General features: G+C 33.7%; 3 protein-coding genes across 5 annotated transcripts; 2 read left to right on the top strand and 1 right to left on the bottom strand.

Moving 5' to 3' along the window:
* Positions 1–4,405: 4,405 nt before the first annotated feature.
* LOC9308614 (endoglucanase 19) lies at positions 4,406–9,144 on the top strand. The gene is made up of 9 exons (XM_021020454.1): positions 4,406–4,815; positions 5,187–5,399; positions 5,503–5,703; positions 5,891–5,980; positions 6,072–6,236; positions 6,330–6,614; positions 7,246–7,594; positions 7,728–7,802; positions 7,899–9,144. Exons 1-9 carry the CDS (start codon positions 4,615–4,617, stop codon positions 8,198–8,200), a joined length of 1,881 nt encoding a protein of 626 aa, XP_020876113.1. The 5' UTR covers positions 4,406–4,614; the 3' UTR covers positions 8,201–9,144.
* An 89-nt stretch (positions 9,145–9,233) lies between these two features.
* LOC9310738 (probable protein phosphatase 2C 54) lies at positions 9,234–11,087 on the bottom strand. Its single transcript, XM_002872498.2, has 4 exons — positions 10,852–11,087; positions 9,825–10,300; positions 9,508–9,656; positions 9,234–9,412 (listed from the first exon to the last, which is right to left on the bottom strand). Exons 1-4 carry the CDS (start codon positions 10,988–10,990, stop codon positions 9,289–9,291), a joined length of 888 nt encoding a protein of 295 aa, XP_002872544.1. The 5' UTR covers positions 10,991–11,087; the 3' UTR covers positions 9,234–9,288.
* A 2,162-nt stretch (positions 11,088–13,249) lies between these two features.
* Positions 13,250–17,049, top strand: LOC110227178. 3 transcript variants are annotated; one of them, XM_021020583.1, is made up of 6 exons: positions 13,250–13,444; positions 14,053–14,277; positions 14,503–15,397; positions 15,486–16,023; positions 16,124–16,223; positions 16,316–17,049. In XM_021020583.1, the coding sequence occupies exons 2-6, from the start codon at positions 14,128–14,130 to the stop codon at positions 16,952–16,954; spliced, it is 2,322 nt and encodes a 773-aa protein (XP_020876242.1). In that variant the 5' UTR covers positions 13,250–13,444; positions 14,053–14,127; the 3' UTR covers positions 16,955–17,049. The 3 variants fall into 3 exon arrangements, with proteins under 3 accessions (XP_020876242.1, XP_020876241.1, XP_020876240.1); XM_021020582.1 differs by having other exon boundaries at positions 13,250–13,480; XM_021020581.1 differs by having other exon boundaries at positions 13,250–14,277.
* Positions 17,050–17,510: the final 461 nt, after the last annotated feature.

Genomic DNA, 17,510 nt, shown 5'->3' with positions numbered 1-17,510 from the left:
TAGCATTTATATGTCTGCTTTTTTCACCGGAGGATGATAAGTCTCTTTCCCAAGAAATACTTTGCAATTTAGATATCCCTCAAAACTAATAATGAATTTAATTTCACTAGTGTTCAAAAAAAAAAATTAATTTCATTAAAACTTTACAAATTAAGCTAGAAAATTTATACATGATTGTTCAAATTTTTTAAAATGAAAAATATTTTACTGATGGAATCAAAGTGATGGAAATATTGAGTAATAGCTTAAACGATAAGACATTGTTGTTGTCTTTTTTATTGAAAATGATTTTTTTTTATGAGAAATGGACTTGTGTGTTATTTTCATTGTGTGTGTAAATATTTATAAGTTGTTGGCACATAAGAGACTAGAAAGCACATTTTGGTCTACTTTGTTACTTGTTGCTACACATCATTTATAGAGTTAACGATGAAAGCAAATGAATAGTGCAGTTTTGGTCCGTAATATGACTATACACTCCAGTCGCACTGAGAGCTACCATAGTGGAATGATCAATTCGATCTGTATTTCCAAATGCATTGATGTAGATAGGTCCTCGGTAGCCCATCTCATTACGGAAGTTTCTAACGTTGCCCACAAGTCTATAGGAGTCGAAACCATCCGGGAGTGTAGTTGTATGTGTCCTACCATGCGGCCGTTTTGGCCGTGATGAACGTTTTGGCCTTGATGAAGAAGAAAAGCGGCGTCAAGGGTTTAAGTAGGTTTAACATTATAAGATTAAAGTTAATATACTCTATATATGTATATCTGTGTAGCCGTTTATTTCAATAACACAATAACACATAATTTCTAGAATTATAATCCAAATTCTGACACACACATATATATATATATATCAATTTCTATTCAAGAGAGTACTAATTAAGAAAAACTTCATATGCATAAACACTTCAATTTTATTTTTGACAAACTTCATATGCATTTTTATGTTTTAATATTTGTGATTTGCTCCGCGTTTAACGAATATCAATTTTTAGTATTTGATTTGCTTTGTAAAACTATGGATTTCCGGATTTTTCTAATCGAACCGAATTACGAATCGAAACATATCTGACGGATATTTTGTCCAGCTCTATTATGCAATCATTTTCACTCTAGTATATATGGTTAGATTCGTTTATTTTTTACAGGTGTGTCATTTTTTTCTATGATACTATTTTTTTTTCATTTAAATAATTAGAAAATCAAGAGAAAACAATTAGGGAGACTCACAAAAATGCCCCTTTTTCAATAGCCCTTTTCAAAAATGCCCCCTTTGGCTGTCCATTTTTAAAAATACCCCTTTTTTATGTACAAAATGACTAAATTACCCTTCTTTTAATAAAATATATCACAAATATATAAGGAAATATAACAAAATTAGGTCCACAAAATACAAAATATTTTTTGGCGGGAAAAGTGATTCCGTAATTTTCCCGCCAAAACACTTGTAAAAACCTTTAAAATACCTTGTAAAATTTTCCCGTAAAATTTTTTCCCGCCAAAAAATTTTTTTTTGCGGGAAAAGTGATTCCGCAATTTTTTTGGCGTTAAATTTTTGGCGGGAAATTTTTTGGCGGGAAAAATTTACAAGGTATTTTAAAGGTTTTTTACAGGGTATTTATAAGGTTTTACTATGTATTTTAAAAGGTTTTACAACGTATTTATAAGGTTTTACAATGTATTTTATAAGGTTTTACAAGTTCTAAGGTTTTACAAGTTTTTTATAAGGTTTTACAAGTTATAAATATCTTATAAAACCTTATAAGTACCTTGTAAAACCTTTTAAAATACATTGTAAGACTTTACAAAACACTTGTAAATACTCCTTAAAACCTTTAAAATATCTTGTAAATTTTTCCCGCCAAAAATTTTTCCGCCAAAAAAATTGCGGAATCACTTTTCCCGCAAAAAAAATTTTTTGGCGGAAAAAATTTTTACGGGAAAATTTTATAGGTTTTTACAAGTGTTTTGGCGGGAAAATTGTAGGATCACTTTTCCCGCCAAAAAATATTTTGTATTTTGTGGATCTAATTTTGTTTCAAATAAGGGTAAAATGGTCACTGAAAATTAAAAGAGGGCAAACTTAAAAATGGACTCTCAAATGGGGCATTTTTGAAAAGGGGTATTGAAAAAGAGGCATTTTTAACAATTTCTCAAACAATTATCTATCTACTTTCATATTTGTAAAAATATATTGGTTTTGTTTTATGACTGTAAATCAGCTAAGAATAATATTAAGATTCCCAAACCATTGTTGAACGTGTGATAATAAACTTACGAATGTACGAAAGAAACTTCCATAGTGTGAGTCTCTTTACAAAAATTCTGATGTATGCTTGGATAGATATTTTTGTCTCTTAATTCTAAACTAGAATTTAACCCGCGGGATATATTTTTTAAAAAATGTAATGTTATTTTTTAAAAGATTAACTGAAGATATATCATATTAGTTTGTATTTTTAAATGTAGATATCTATCTATGTATTATTTAGTGTATGATTACTATTGTTTAGATTTCAATTTTTAAATTATAGATACGAAAACATACAATTTTTTTAAGTAACGATATATGGTCAATTTTAAAATTTTGAATATTTTATTCCGCGGTATACCGTGGGTCGATTTTTTTATAACTAAAATTTTTAAATTTTAAGTTTTATTTGTTTTGTTAATATTGTATGTCGAATGGTCAAGATTCAAACCCTTCTATATTATCCCGTTAGCTAAATTATTAGTGTTATAAAATCCAAGAAAATAAATTATTATTGTTATAAATCCAATAATTTTAGGATCTCACCTGTGGTATACTGTTCTTTGAATGATTTTAAATTTACAATACTAATATATATTTTAAATTTATCATATAAATTATATGATTTTTCTATGTGAATATTTTAATTATTATAAATTAGTAGTTTTATTGTTATGCAAAATGTTAATATAAATATTTGCTATAAATCAGTTTTATACTTTTATGCATATTTTTTGGAGTAAAATTTACGGAATTCTTTTTTGAAAATATATGAAAAGATTGTGTACAGATCTTTGGAAACAAATTAGGCAGGATATCGTTTGGTTAATATCTTTTATTTAAATTTTGTAAAATTAAATAATAAATACCAATGACATGGATTCATAAATAAGGTAAAACTCTAGAATTTATTTGCTAAATATACTCGAAAAATGTATATAAAGATTTGATAGCTGTCAAAAATACAAAATAAATTCAAGGTTGAGTGAAGTAACACGTGAGGCCACGTGATGAAATAGGCCACTTCTTAGAAACTTATGTTGGGCTCTCACGCACGAAGGGGTCAATTTCACAGTGTCGGTAGTCACATGCGTTCATGTGACCATGACCTTAATATAGTTTTTTTTTTTTGTTGACAGCCTCAAAATAGAACTTTCTATATTTGTTCCCATAATTTTTTATTTTCTAAACCGAAGATTTGAACCGAAATCAAGATCAACATCAATGAAATGTGAGAAATTGGTATTTTCAATATTTTAAAGTATCTGCTACGGCAACCAAAATGATTAAAATTGCAATGAAAATTCGTTTTTTTTTTTTTGGGATTTTCCATAGTTAAAATGAATATTTCAATCAATTTTTATTCTTTTGTTACAAATTAGTGCGATAGCTTAATTTGTTGTTGCTTAATTTGTTATTATTTTAACTAAATTGATAGCTTGACAAAAGAAAAAGAAAAAAGAAACTAAATTGATTATGAAAGTAGATAGATGTTTTCTCTTGGTAAAAAAGGTTATCAAATTTTCGTAAGTGGATTCAGGATTAAAAACTGATAAATACGAAACAAAAATACATGAAGCAAAATATTTTGTTTTTGTATGAAAAAAACAAACAAAGTAATGATATTCTATAGTCTATACCAATTGTTTATTTGTTTAGATGCATGGAAGATTCAGAGCTTCCATAACGGACGGAAGGGACAACTATGCTTTCCTCTTTAAAAAGGAATTCAAATTTTTGTCTAATACTAAAAGACAAAGTAACATGCATGTATAGAAGATATTTGCACTTACAAAGGTTTAAACTTCAAGAATATGTTGATGTAAAAAAAACTTCAAGAACATGTTTTAATTTTTATGTTCAAATTTTCTTGATGTTAATTTAACAAGCTAATATAGAAATGGACTCCTCTCTTAGTTGATTGAGCCACTACTTTATAATCTCACCTAAAATTTAGAAACTATACCAATAAAAATATTTTTTAAGAAAATAATCTATGATATTGTTTCAGCCTACTAAATTTGAACTGAAAATTTGCCTGCCGACACATTGTTACATTCATAAAAAAATAAAACTATATAAATTTCAAAACAAAAGACATCATTAAATCGACTCTGCCGTTTTCTCTCCTCCTGGTACTTTCCTTCACTTTCTTCCATATAAACCTCTCTTTTTTCTCAACTTCATTCACCAAACTATCTCTCTCTCTTTCTCTTTCTCCATTTAAAAAGTATCTATCAAACTTTTGATGAAGGATAATTAACAAAGTCCAAGAAAGATCCACTTAATCTTCTGAGTCATTTCTACTGTACAGGATCCAACTTTCTTTCATAATCTCAAAAAGAAGATACATATAAATAATGGGTTCTACGACCACCATTTCGATTCTTGTTCTTCTTCTTCTAGGGTTGGTTCAACTTGCAGTTTCAGGGCATGACTATAAACAAGCTCTAAGCAAAAGCATTCTCTTCTTTGAAGCTCAGAGATCAGGACACCTCCCTCCTAACCAGAGAGTTTCATGGCGATCTCATTCCGGTCTTTACGATGGCAAATCAAGTGGCGTAAGCTTCCTTTTTTAACACAAAAAAATTGAGACCCCTATAAAGCTACTTATTACCACTATTCAAAACTCTCTGTTCATCGGATTTGTTTTCCATATTTTTTTTACCTACTCAAATATAATACAAAAAATATAATTAATTTAAATCATTTTATTTTATTTTATAACTTTTAAAAATTATTTAAAATATATTTACCGCTGTATCGATTCATAAATGGTTGACTTTCCGTTGACCCATTATTTAATCAATAGGATCAAAATCTAAGCGTTTGGATGGTTTTGGCCACCTAAACGTCATAAGCAGCTGACTTTTAGAATATTTATTAACACTACAATATGGTTATTTTAATTACATTTTTAAAAACTGAGCAGGTGGATCTAGTGGGAGGATATTATGACGCCGGAGACAATGTGAAATTCGGGCTCCCAATGGCTTTCACGGTGACAACAATGTGTTGGAGCATCATCGAATACGGTGGCCAGCTGAAATCTAACGGCGAACTTGGTCATGCCATTGACGCCGTTAAGTGGGGAACTGATTATTTCATTAAAACCCACCCTGAACCTAACGTCCTCTATGGAGAGGTAACAATAATAACACCCTAATCTCTTTCTTTATTAATTAGACTAATTATTTACATAATTTGAATATGGTTATGACTAATGATGATAATATGTAACTGTGTAGGTGGGAGATGGTAAGTCGGACCATTATTGTTGGCAAAGGCCAGAGGAAATGACCACTGATCGTAAGGCTTACAAAATTGACCGGAACAATCCCGGTTCAGATTTAGCCGGAGAAACCGCTGCCGCAATGGCTGCGGCTTCCATCGTTTTCCGCCGCTCTGATCCATCATACTCTGCTGAGCTACTCCGTCACGCCCATCAGGTTCCTAAACCCTAACCAAAACGGAATTAACTAAGAAACATATAGTTCCTTATAAATAACATTTTGAAGTTAGTTTTGGTCAGGACCGGAATTAAATGTGCAAAAACGTAGATAGTAGAAATAACCTTCTCAATTCGTAATATTAACGAATTTGCCACTGATTCTATTGCAATTCTTATGTTGGCAGCTATTTGAATTTGCGGACAAATACAGAGGCAAATATGACAGTAGCATTACCGTGGCACAAAAATACTACCGATCCGTCAGCGGTTACAATGTATGAAACGCAAACTCTCTTGTAAAATTAAGTAACTCAAGAAAACATTTTTTCAAATAGAGTTTTTACAAATGCAATTTTGTATAACCAGGATGAATTACTATGGGCTGCTGCATGGTTATACCAAGCAACCAATGATAAATATTATCTAGATTACCTCGGCAAGAATGGTGACTCAATGGGCGGTACGGGCTGGTCGATGACTGAATTTGGTTGGGACGTTAAGTATGCTGGCGTTCAAACCCTTGTCGCTAAGGTAGTTCACTTTAAAGTTCAAATTAACCAAGCTTTTTCGGTTAGATTTTGGTATACATAATTTGGTTTTCTAAACCAATGATTTGGTTAATAGGTTTTGATGCAAGGGAAAGGTGGAGAACACACTGCCGTGTTCGAGCGGTACCAACAGAAAGCAGAACAGTTTATGTGTTCGTTGTTAGGTAAAAGCACGAAGAACATTAAGAAAACTCCCGGCGGTCTAATTTTCCGACAAAGCTGGAACAATATGCAGTTTGTCACGAGTGCCTCTTTCTTAGCCGCCGTTTACTCCGACTATCTCTCTTCATCCAAAAGAGATCTCCGTTGTTCTCAAGGAAACATTTCTCCATCCCAACTCCTAGATTTCTCAAAATCACAGGTTTGTCTCAAAATTTCCTTATTTAATTTATTTCTATCCCCCAAAATCAGGAACCAAAACAACACTATAATTGAAGTTGAAATTGAAATACAACACTGGGATATGCTTTTAGTCAAGTTGAATCGAATATCCAACTTTACGGTTTTCTCTACTCGAATTGAATTCCAGATAGTCGTGTTACCATGCGTAGCAGACTTTAGTTATATGTCGAATCTCGTCGATCCAAAATGATGAAAAGAAAAATAGACACTATCATTTTTGAGTCTATGATATCCATATCGGATAAGGGTAAGAACGGTTATAAATTTTTTTGTCAAGAATGGTTAATTCAAGTATATAAATATACTACCAAAAACAAACTTAAACTAATACACTAATACGAGCCTCGACTCGTGTCCGAGCTCGTCTGAGAGCTAGATTAGCCTCAATTGTCTGTCTCTTACCGGAATCCAATATTTCGGATATTTTGGATATATTATTCTGTAATTTTCAAAAGTTTAAGTTAATCCTAATGGATAATTAGGATTATCCCCTTCATACACAACACCCTTAAATAAATAGAAAATGTATCGTGAAATGGATAGCCCTGTGTCTACATTGGATTATTGATCAATTAATTAAAACTAATCAGGTGGATTACATTCTCGGAGACAACCCTAGAGCGACAAGTTACATGGTCGGATACGGAGAGAACTATCCACGACAAGTTCATCATCGTGGTTCGTCTATTGTCTCCTTCAATGTCGATCAAAAGTTCGTGACTTGCCGTGGCGGTTACGCCACATGGTTTAGCCGCAAAGGAAGCGATCCGAATGTTTTAACCGGAGCTATAGTGGGTGGACCCGACGCATACGATAACTTCGCTGACCAACGGGACAATTATGAGCAAACCGAACCAGCAACTTACAACAACGCGCCACTTCTTGGTGTACTAGCCCGGTTGATTTCCGGTCCGACCGGTTTTGACCAGCTGCTTCCCGGTAAGATTTAACGCATTATCTTGCTAATTAAAAGTTTTATACCGTCTATTTTAGTAAACTAATTAAAGTCTCTGTACTTTCTAATTAGTCAACTTGGTTAACCGGGTTATTACTAACCGAATTCCTATATCAGGTGTTAGTCCGACTCCAAGTCCGGTTATCATAAAACTAGCACCGGTACCAAAGAAGAAACCCACAACACCTCCTGGTTAGTCATTTTTAGATTTTTATACCAACTCATCGTGAAAACCAATTCGATTTAGTGAAAGAACTTAACCAATTTGCTTAATTTTTATTTTGTTAGCTTCTTCTCCTAGTCCCATTACCATATCGCAGAAGATGACACTCTCATGGAAGAACGAGGGAAAGGTGTACTATCGATACTCAACAAGATTAACCAATAGATCTACAAAAACATTAAAAATTTTGAAGATATCAATCACCAAGCTCTATGGTCCTATATGGGGTGTGACGAAAACCGGAACTTCATTCACCTTTCCCTCATGGATGCAATCGTTACCGGCAGGCAAAAGCATGGAATTTGTCTATATCCACTCAGCAGCTTCTCCGGCAGATGTCTTGGTCTCTAACTATTCTTTGGAGTGAGTACAAGTGTTTCGGTGTGTGAAACCGGTTTACTATCTTGTAAACTAGTTCACCTGCTTTTGAAAATATTGGGTTTAGTTTTACCGATTGGTTAGATTTTTGGGAGGATGAGAAAGACGAATTCTCTAGCTTGTACACATAGAGAGAGATTTGAGACTATGAAAGTAGGGTTAATCTGTTTCTTGTAATTCAAGAAAGCCTTTTCTCCTTTTTAGTTTATATATTTCTATTTCTTTAAATCAATATTTTTGATATACGTTATAAATAGATTCAGTCTGACTCAGTAATGGTAGATCCATGTCGGTCCAAATGTTCTCGTGTTTTCTTTTACAGATTAGTTTGAGTTTGGTCTTTAATTAAATCTATGTTCTCTAGGCCAATGTTTTGTACGTTATTTATAAGTAGGGATGTATCATGATCCGATGGATTTGGTTGTGGTAGGCCCGGATCGGTCTAACAACTGGTCATGGTTTCCTATAGACTTTGGTTGTACTGTTGTAGCTTGGTCCGCTAACGTGTAGTCGGATCCGCTCTTTAACAGTTGCATACAAAACAAAATTAATGACTATGCTCGGTGTCCAAATCATAACTGATTGTTGGTCAGTGGATAAATCGATCCCTTCATATAAATCATAACTAATTGTTGCCTTGTTGGTGACTCATATTTTTTGTAGTATTATCCAAATATCAATTTGCATCTATAATATAACGAATGCCAAAAAGATAACCGTTATTTGCATTGTATTTTCACAAAACATTTTCTTAACTACAATAAAATTATTTTTCACTCGTATGCAATACTTTTTAATTCAAAAAGTTATCTTGCATATATATAAAAAATACATTCAGATAAGTAAACTTGTCACTGAGCAACAAACTCCCAAGCAAACTACATTTAAAGAAAAGAAAAAACAAGCGAAAATTAAAGAAAAAAAAACCTGAAAAAAAAAATTAATCGAACAAAACAAAAGGAGAAAAAGTATATCTAGAAAAGAAATATGTAAAATAGAAACTTTATAATTGAGAGAACAAAAAAAAAAAACTTATAATAAACTAATTAAGAATCGCAAATAAAAGAAAGAAAAAAACTAAGAAACGGTAGACCTTCTGAGATCAATAACAATGACGTTTATATTCTCTTTGCTTCCTCTTGCAAGAGCAAGCTCTGCCAGTATCACTGCAGCCTTTGTCGTGCTTGATTCACTGATACATCTGTCAAATTTATAGGAAAAAGTATCAGATTCATTAGTCTTTATAGTAAAATTAAGACAAAATAAATAAATTAATATCCCTAGTAAGAATCTAACCCGTCTGGTAATTTGCCATAAAGACAACTTTTGACAAGCTGATATGTGTCACCGTCGGAGACAACGTCCCATAGACCATCGCATGCAAGTACTATGAAGTCGTCTATCTTTTTTCGTTTATGGATCTTTAGGATTTGCTCTACACCATCCTGAAAAGGTGACAAAAAATATATATATTTGGTTAGATATACTAAAATAACAAGGAACAACACACACACACACACAAAATTGCCAAAAAGAAAATTACTGATCAAATTTAATAAATAACTTTAATTGCCTTTAAAAAAAAAAAACCTTTAATTGCAACAAAAAGTTACCTTGTGATGATGGATATGGCACATAGGCAAAGCAATTCCGCCGTGAGAGTATATAACCACCCTTGCTCCGCCACGGCACAACACAACCACCTCCTCTTTTCCGAGTATTGTTACCACCGCTTTTGTAGCGGTGGTCCCCACTGTCCCCACGGCCTCCGAAAAACACGATTTCATAACTTTATTCCAGTCCGCCGCCACCCCGCGGCTGTGGCATGCTTTTACCTCATCCTTAACGAGGCGACGAAGCCTGTCCTCGAAGAATTTAGCGAGCCTAAGACCGTGGAAGATTCCGAAAATGTCATAAGATGGAATCTCCTCAACGACGGTGGAAACGGCGGTTGTCATAGCTCTCTGCCGTCCCATAACTGAGACTACTCCATGGCCGGCGTTTGTTTTTCCGTCTTTATCGTTAATTGCCACGTCAGCCATTAGTTCATCGACAAAGAGGTGTGTTCCTTCTGATGTCCCAACATCTCCTAAGATTATATATATGTAGAAGCAAATTTATTAGTCCTAGATGTTGAAAAACATGATTGTAACGACTAACGAATATTTTGCTATAAATTTTGTTTTGATAAAACTACACTAGATTAATGTTTACTTTTATTTTCTTAAGACTTCAAACAAAATAAAAGTAAATATATAGTTCTTTCAAGTATTAAATGTTTTAAGGAACTGATCAATGAACAATATTTAAATTTTTCTGTCGATCTTAATTAATTATGGAAACTAAAACGTACAATCTAGGATAAGTATTCACCCAAAAAATTTCTGGTGTGATAATATAAGAATATCGCTAGCTAGTTCTAAAATTTGTTCTTAAGTTTATAACCAAGAACAAAAATTAGTCTTAAGTTATAAAAATATTCTTTAAGAAATGTCATATATTTAATTTTAATTCTTATGTCAAGATAATCGATAAAAAAAAAAGCGATCGTTTTTCTTCTCTGCTATATTAGATCAAACACTCTTGAAAATTCGAAAACAAGCAAAATTAGTGACTTTGATATCTAGTAAACTAACGTACCGTTGTCTTCAATTTTTGGACATTTTACAGGTCTGTCCTCACCACCGACGGTTAATCCCGGATCAGCCACTCTTACCCGCTTGCTCTCGCCACAGTCGCCGTCTTCGGCGATTATGGGTAGAGTAATATCCGTTTTCATGATAACGACTCCTCTTTAAGTCTTCGAAAACTAACACAGCCGTTGAGTTAGGCAGAAAGTATTTTATATACCTAACACATACTTGTATATATATAGACACACATATCTTGTCGTGTCTTTTTACTCTATTATTAAAAAAAAAAAAGAGAGAAACAAATGTGCAAAAAATGAAATGACGGTCTAGAGACAGCCACTTCTATCGTAATACGTTTTTACATGGAACAAGAAAAGGATTTAATAGAAACCGTAATCTAGACACCTTGGTAGACCACATTATTTGTGGCTATTTAAATATATATATTTTTTGTCTACTAGTCAAGTGGTTTGAGACAACACTTCTATTACTCAAACATACGAGATCGAATCCATAAAGAGTCAAGAGAGAATATTTGAAGATATAGCCATCAGGCTAATAAACTCGACGAGTCTATAAGTAGTATCTATTACTAATATCATCGGGTATCATCAATCAAGATTAATTATGACAACTTTAACTATCTATCCGTATTCAGACAAAATTAAACAACATTAATTAAACTTTTGTAAATTCTAAAGATAATAGGGTTAATTATTATATTTCATGACATACAGAACGCTATTAATTAATGCATGGATTTGAATATTATTTTAAATTTGAGCAATAAAAAGTGTATGTGAATAGTATTAAAGTACTTAAATATACATATAATAAGTGACAAAAAAAAAAATTGATACAAATTAGATTTTGCTAGACTCCATCAACTATTATTAAAGCCAAGAAAATACGTAACAGCACTACGAAAATTCTATCAAAAACTTTTATTCTTTTAAATCTTCAAAATATCCCAACTTGGTTGAGAAAAAATATTTTATTTTCTATCGATTCACCAAGTATACGTCAAATAGTTCAAATGCGTCAAGCAATTATAATTATTTACGTTTCTGGAAATAAACAAAAAAGGAACATCATTTGCCTTCGAATGGAGGTCCGTCCACTAACGGACACATATCACGAGTAAAACGACACACGTCTGTCTCATAACTTGCATGCATATTTGTTCGTCAAGTTGCATATGTTTCAAAAAGCTCAAATTAAAAGAATAAAGGAAGAAATGCCGACAATAATGCTTAGTTTTATGAAATGGATAGGTACAACATTTTCAACTTTTCTTGGAATTTTCTCTTTTTTAAGGACAATTAGTTGGAATATATGAGCAGGGATAGTGATCAACCAAAAAAATCCAAAATGGGTTTCCTAGGTGTTCGTTGGTCAACTTTATGCGGATATTTTTTAACAAAAAAAAATATATATGTGGATATTATATATATGCACCAAAATTAAAGGAATTTTTTTTTATCAGGAAAGAGCTCCAAGAGATGAATAAAACAAAAGTTATTTGAAATATTTTCTTACATTTCCGTTAAGCAAAAAAAACATGTCGTTGAAGTTTTAAAAAGTAAATTTTATAACCAAAAGTTATTTAAAAAAAAAAAAGAATTCTATTGTCTTTCGGGTTTCTGATTAGACATGGGATCGTTAACCAATGAGCAGAGCTGGTTGAATTTACTGATTTTTCTTCAGTATAATCTGCTAATGGTGGAGACTCGGAAATTTAGAAAGGAAAAGATAAAGAATTCATCGTTTTCACGGAATTAGGATTGAAAATCTAAGCTATCGACCTATAGTGGTTTCTTTACGTGTCTCTATAGGGTTGGTTTATTAGATTGACCCGGTCTGGTTTGTTGTAACAAAGTTTCGATCAAATAAAAAAAAAGATCACATGACGTTCACTACAAGAAAACATGTATTTTGCGAGGAACTTTTGCGAGGCAAACAGAGCATCGCTAAAGTGCTTGGGTTTTGCGTGTCATTTGCGAGGAATCGAAAATACGTCGCACTTTCCACGCCATTCTGCTACGTCACGGTTCGTCGCAAAGGTGATGCTTATTTGCGACATTGTAGCTACGAATCTGCGTCCCCATATACAATTCGTCGCAAAAGCGTTGCCAAATAGCGCACCAAAAAATGTTGCGACGAATTAGCTATGGAATATATAAGTAGGTGAGAAACGTTTTTATTATGTGTACCTACTTTTTTGCGAGGCATAATTTTACTCGCAAAAACGTCGCTACGGTATTATTTCCTCGCGAATTCGTCGCTAAAGTTCCTCGCAAAAGCGTCGCACATATTTCTGTCTCCCTATAAATACCGATGTGTTTCTTTCTAAATGAGCAACGAAAAAACAAAATATCTTAAAATTTAAACACTTTCATTAAAATCTTATATAAAAAATATAAATATATATTTGTGCTATATCTTTGAGATAATGTCTTATGGGCATCATGAGATTTATGTTCGACGGGCATGGATGTATCAGCATAAAGATTCAAATGGAATGGTGACGTCGGAGTTTGTTGATGGACTAGAAGAATTCTTGGAGAATGGAAATCAGATGTCATTGACGCAGTAAAGTGGTGAGATACCTTGCCCATGTCGAAAATGCAAAAATGGTAAACATTTTTCTGTAAGAATCGTCGGAAAGCATTTATATAATAGGGGATTTATACCAAATTATTATGTATGGTTTTGGCATGGTGAGACAAATATGGTGAATGCATCGTCTAGTGGTACTAGTTTTCAGCATGTAGAAGAACCTCATATAAATTTTGAGCATCAGTTTGATTATGATCATCAAAGTCATACTAGGTTTCATGATATGGTCCACGATGCATATCATGAGACATCAACATTATCTGATAACATTGAAGAACCAAATGTAGATGCTCAACAATTTTATAATATGTTAGATGCTGCAAATCAACCACTCTACGATGGATGTAGAGAAGGATTATCTAGATTATCACTAGCATCTAGGATGATGAACATTAAAACAGATAATAACTTATCTGAGGTTTGCATGGATTCATGGGCTGAATTGATAAGCGAGATTTTGCCAGAGGATAATTTAGCTGCTGAGTCATATTATGAGATACAAAAGTTGGTATCAAGTCTTGGGTTGCCTTCAGAAATGATAGATGTCTGCATTGATAATTATATGATATTCTGGAAAAATGATGATCAGTTGCAGGAATGTCGATTTTGTGGGAAGCCAAGATATAAGCCGAGTACAGGGCGAACAAAAGTCCCGTACCATCGAATGTGGTATCTTCCAATAACGGATAGGCTTAAACGGCTTTATCATTCAGAGAGAACATCCGCGTCAATGAGATGGCATGCCGAACATTCACGTATAGATGGAGAGGTCACACATCCATCAGATGCAAAGGCTTGGCAACATTTTAACACGGTATATTCAGAATTTGCAAGAGAGAGTAGAAATGTTTATCTTGGTCTATGCACTGACGGGTTTAGTCCATTTGGTATATCTGGTAGACAGTATTCTTTGTGGCCGGTAATCGTTACACCATACAATCTACCGCCAGATATGTGTATGTAACGGGAATTTTTATTCTTGAGTATTTTGGTGCCTGGTCCTAAGCATCCTAAACGTTCTCTTGATGTTTTTCTACAGCCTTTGATCTATGAGTTACAACAACTTTGGTATACTGGAGTTAGTACATTTGATTACTCAGAGCAACAAAACTTTACAATGCGTGCAGTACTGATGTGGACAATCAGTGATTTTCCTGCGTATGGAATGCTATCAGGTTGGACAACACATGGCAGGTTATCTTGTCCTTATTGCATGCATCGGACGGATGCGTTTCAACTTAAGCACGGTCGCAAGACAAGTTGGTTCGATTGTCATCGTCGGTTTCTTCCAGTAAGCCATCCGTATCGAAAGAACAAAAAGCTTTTTACGAAAAACAAAGTGATCCGTGCACCTCCACCTGTATATTTCTCCGGGGAATACTTGGCTGAGCAACTAGATTATTGGGGTGCTCAAGAAACGGCTAAATGTGGGGGAAATTGGCATATTCCCGCAAATATGCCAGATGGATATCTGGTTGATCACAATTGGCATAAGAAGAGCATATTTTGGCAACTCCCGTATTGGAAGGATCTTCTTTTGAGGCACAATCTTGATGTGATGCATATCGAGAAATTTTTTTTTGATAACCTCATGTATACACTTTTGAACGTGCAGGGACGAAGTAAAGACAACTTAAAAACCAGATTAGATTTGCCTGATATATGTTCACGACCTGAGTTGCATCTTACAAGAGATGGGAAGGTTCCAGTTCCAATTTTCAGATTATTTGCGGTTGCAAAGTCAACACTTTTTGAGTGGGTTAAGTCGGATGTTACATTCCCAGATGGTTATGTTTCTAAACTTTCGAGAACTGCCGAGCAAGGGCAAAAGTTTTCAGGGATGAAGAGTCATGATTTTCATGTCTTTATGCAACGTCTATTGCCATTTGCAATGGCAGAGCTATTACCTCGGAATGTTCATGAGGCAATTGCAGGTACACATGACACTATAATTCAACCAAACTAATGTGTGTATATATATAACCATACTAATATTTTATTATGCTGTTATTTTTATTGCAGGTATTGGAACTTTTTTCCGTGATCTTTGCACAAGGACTCTGACGGAAGAAGGAATACATCAACTAGATAATAACATTGTGATCTTGTTGTGCAACCTCGAGAAAATATTTCCTCCTTCCTTTTTTGACGTCATGGAACATCTACCCATTCATCTACCGCATGAAGCAGCCCTTGGAGGTCCAGTTCAGTTTTGGTGGATGTATCCTTTTGAGCGATTCATGAAACATCTCAAAGGAAAAGCTAAAAATCTTGCCCGAGTTGAAGGCTCAATTGTTGCGGGAAGTTTAACTGAAGAAACTTCTCATTTCTCCTCCTACTACTTTGCTCCTACAGTTCGAACCCGGAAAAGAGCCCCACGACGTTATGACGATGGTGGTGTTGCACCAGTATATGCTGTTTCAGGTGTTCCTGATATATTCGCCCAAATTGGAAGGCTTAGTGGACAAATAAAAGAAGTTTGGTGGTCATCAGATAAAGACAGGCGAAGTGCACATACATATATCCTTCTCAATTGTGATTACGTTCAACCATTTGAGAGGTAACTTTATGTTCAAAACAAACTCCTTATGGGATTAATTAATACTACTTAATTGAATCATTGGTAACTAGTTACGTTCCTTCTCTATTTGTGTGTGCAGCATTTTCGTTACACAAGTGAAAGAAACATTTCCCGATGTTTCTGAGAAGGAAATAGAAAAGCTAAAAGACAGAGACTTTGCAGGATGGTTAAAGCAATATGTATAATATACCATCTATAAATTTCTAGAAATATATTTTCCGTTAGGTAATTTTCTGTAGGTTTGACTAATTAGTTTTGTTGTTTCATACAGGTACATTATGGGACGGAGATATATCCTGTTTGGTTTCATGAGTTGCTCCAAGGCCCTATCACAAGGATTACTACTGCGCCCATGTACTTCACCCGTGGATATGTTTTTCATGTGCAAGCTCACGGTCAGAACAAGGCAACAACAAACTATGGTATTTTAGTTAGTGGTGGAACGGATTACTACGGAGTGCTGCAGGAAATCATAGAGGTACAATATCCAGGGCTGCTTAATTTGAGATGCATATTATTCAAATGTGACTGGTATGATCCTGTGATCGGTCGAGGTGTGAGAACAAACAATCTTGGCGTTGTTGATGTCAATGCATCAAGAAGGTATCAGAGATTTGAACCTTTCATTCTTGCTTCTCAAGCTCAACAAGTCAGTTTCATTCCATATCCAAGAATTCGGGAAACTGGGGTATTATGGTTATTTGTCATTAAAATTGCACCTAGAGGACGTATTATTGGAGTCTCTGATGAAATACCATTACAAAACACACAAGGGGATATTTATGTTCCAGAACATACAGTCGAGAACATCATACTTATTGATCAAAACAATCGAGAAATTGAAGAGGCTGGTGATTACTCTGAAGTTGAAGATGTAGACTCTGATGAGTTTGATGAGAACTCAGAATAAAATGATAGTTCTGATGATGAAGAATGTGAAACTTGATATGATTGTATTTATCTTGTGGATTATGTTCAATAAAGTTTGAATTCTTGTTTTCTATATATGATCTTATCACATACATATGTTGCTTATTTACATATATGTTATCTTAGACTTATAAGCAACATTCAAATACATAAATTGAAATTTTCTTTTAAAACAAAATCATTCATTTGTATATACCATATAGTATATATACATTAGTTTGATCAATATCAATAAGGAAATCTTAAATTACACAATATTTTATTTAGTATTGCGAGGAAGTTGCATCGAATTAGCGACGCATAGACGCAAATTCGTCGTTTCTTCATCGCTAAAACAAAAAATTTCGAATTCATTTTTGACTGAAATAATGAAATATTTTGACGTTTTGCAAGGAATTTGCGAGGAATCATAGCAATACAGTCGCAATATTTAACATCGTCGCCCTTGCGCTATTTTTTTTGCCTTTGCGACGAAAATGCTTGGAATAAATGTTGTTTTGCCAAAAAAAAATATCAGCGGGAAGAAGACGCGCATC

This window comes from Arabidopsis lyrata (assembly GCF_000004255.2).
Source record: "Arabidopsis lyrata subsp. lyrata unplaced genomic scaffold ARALYscaffold_6, whole genome shotgun sequence".
Classification (NCBI taxonomy): Eukaryota; Viridiplantae; Streptophyta; class Magnoliopsida; order Brassicales; family Brassicaceae; genus Arabidopsis; species Arabidopsis lyrata.
This window is presented reverse-complemented; position numbering and strand designations above follow the sequence as displayed.

Excerpts from the sequence above, each read along its gene's own strand:
- LOC9308614 (XM_021020454.1), top strand. The coding sequence starts at position 4,615 with ATGGGTTCTACGACCACCATTTCGATTCTTGTTCTTCTTCTTCTAGGG. Across the intron at positions 5,704-5,890 it reads TACTCCGTCACGCCCATCAG|CTATTTGAATTTGCGGACAA; the intron begins GTTCCTAAACCC and ends TTATGTTGGCAG. Across the intron at positions 6,237-6,329 it reads TTCAAACCCTTGTCGCTAAG|GTTTTGATGCAAGGGAAAGG; the intron begins GTAGTTCACTTT and ends TTTGGTTAATAG.
- LOC9310738 (XM_002872498.2), bottom strand. The coding sequence starts at position 10,990 with ATGAAAACGGATATTACTCTACCCATAATCGCCGAAGACGGCGACTGT. Across the intron at positions 9,657-9,824 it reads GCCATATCCATCATCACAAG|GATGGTGTAGAGCAAATCCT; the intron begins GTAACTTTTTGT and ends TCACCTTTTCAG. Across the intron at positions 9,413-9,507 it reads TATGGCAAATTACCAGACGG|ATGTATCAGTGAATCAAGCA; the intron begins GTTAGATTCTTA and ends TAAATTTGACAG.
- LOC110227178 (XM_021020581.1), top strand. The coding sequence starts at position 13,576 with ATGGTGAATGCATCGTCTAGTGGTACTAGTTTTCAGCATGTAGAAGAA. Across the intron at positions 14,278-14,502 it reads CTTGGCAACATTTTAACACG|CCTTTGATCTATGAGTTACA; the intron begins GTATATTCAGAA and ends GTTTTTCTACAG. Across the intron at positions 15,398-15,485 it reads TGTTCATGAGGCAATTGCAG|GTATTGGAACTTTTTTCCGT; the intron begins GTACACATGACA and ends TTTTTATTGCAG.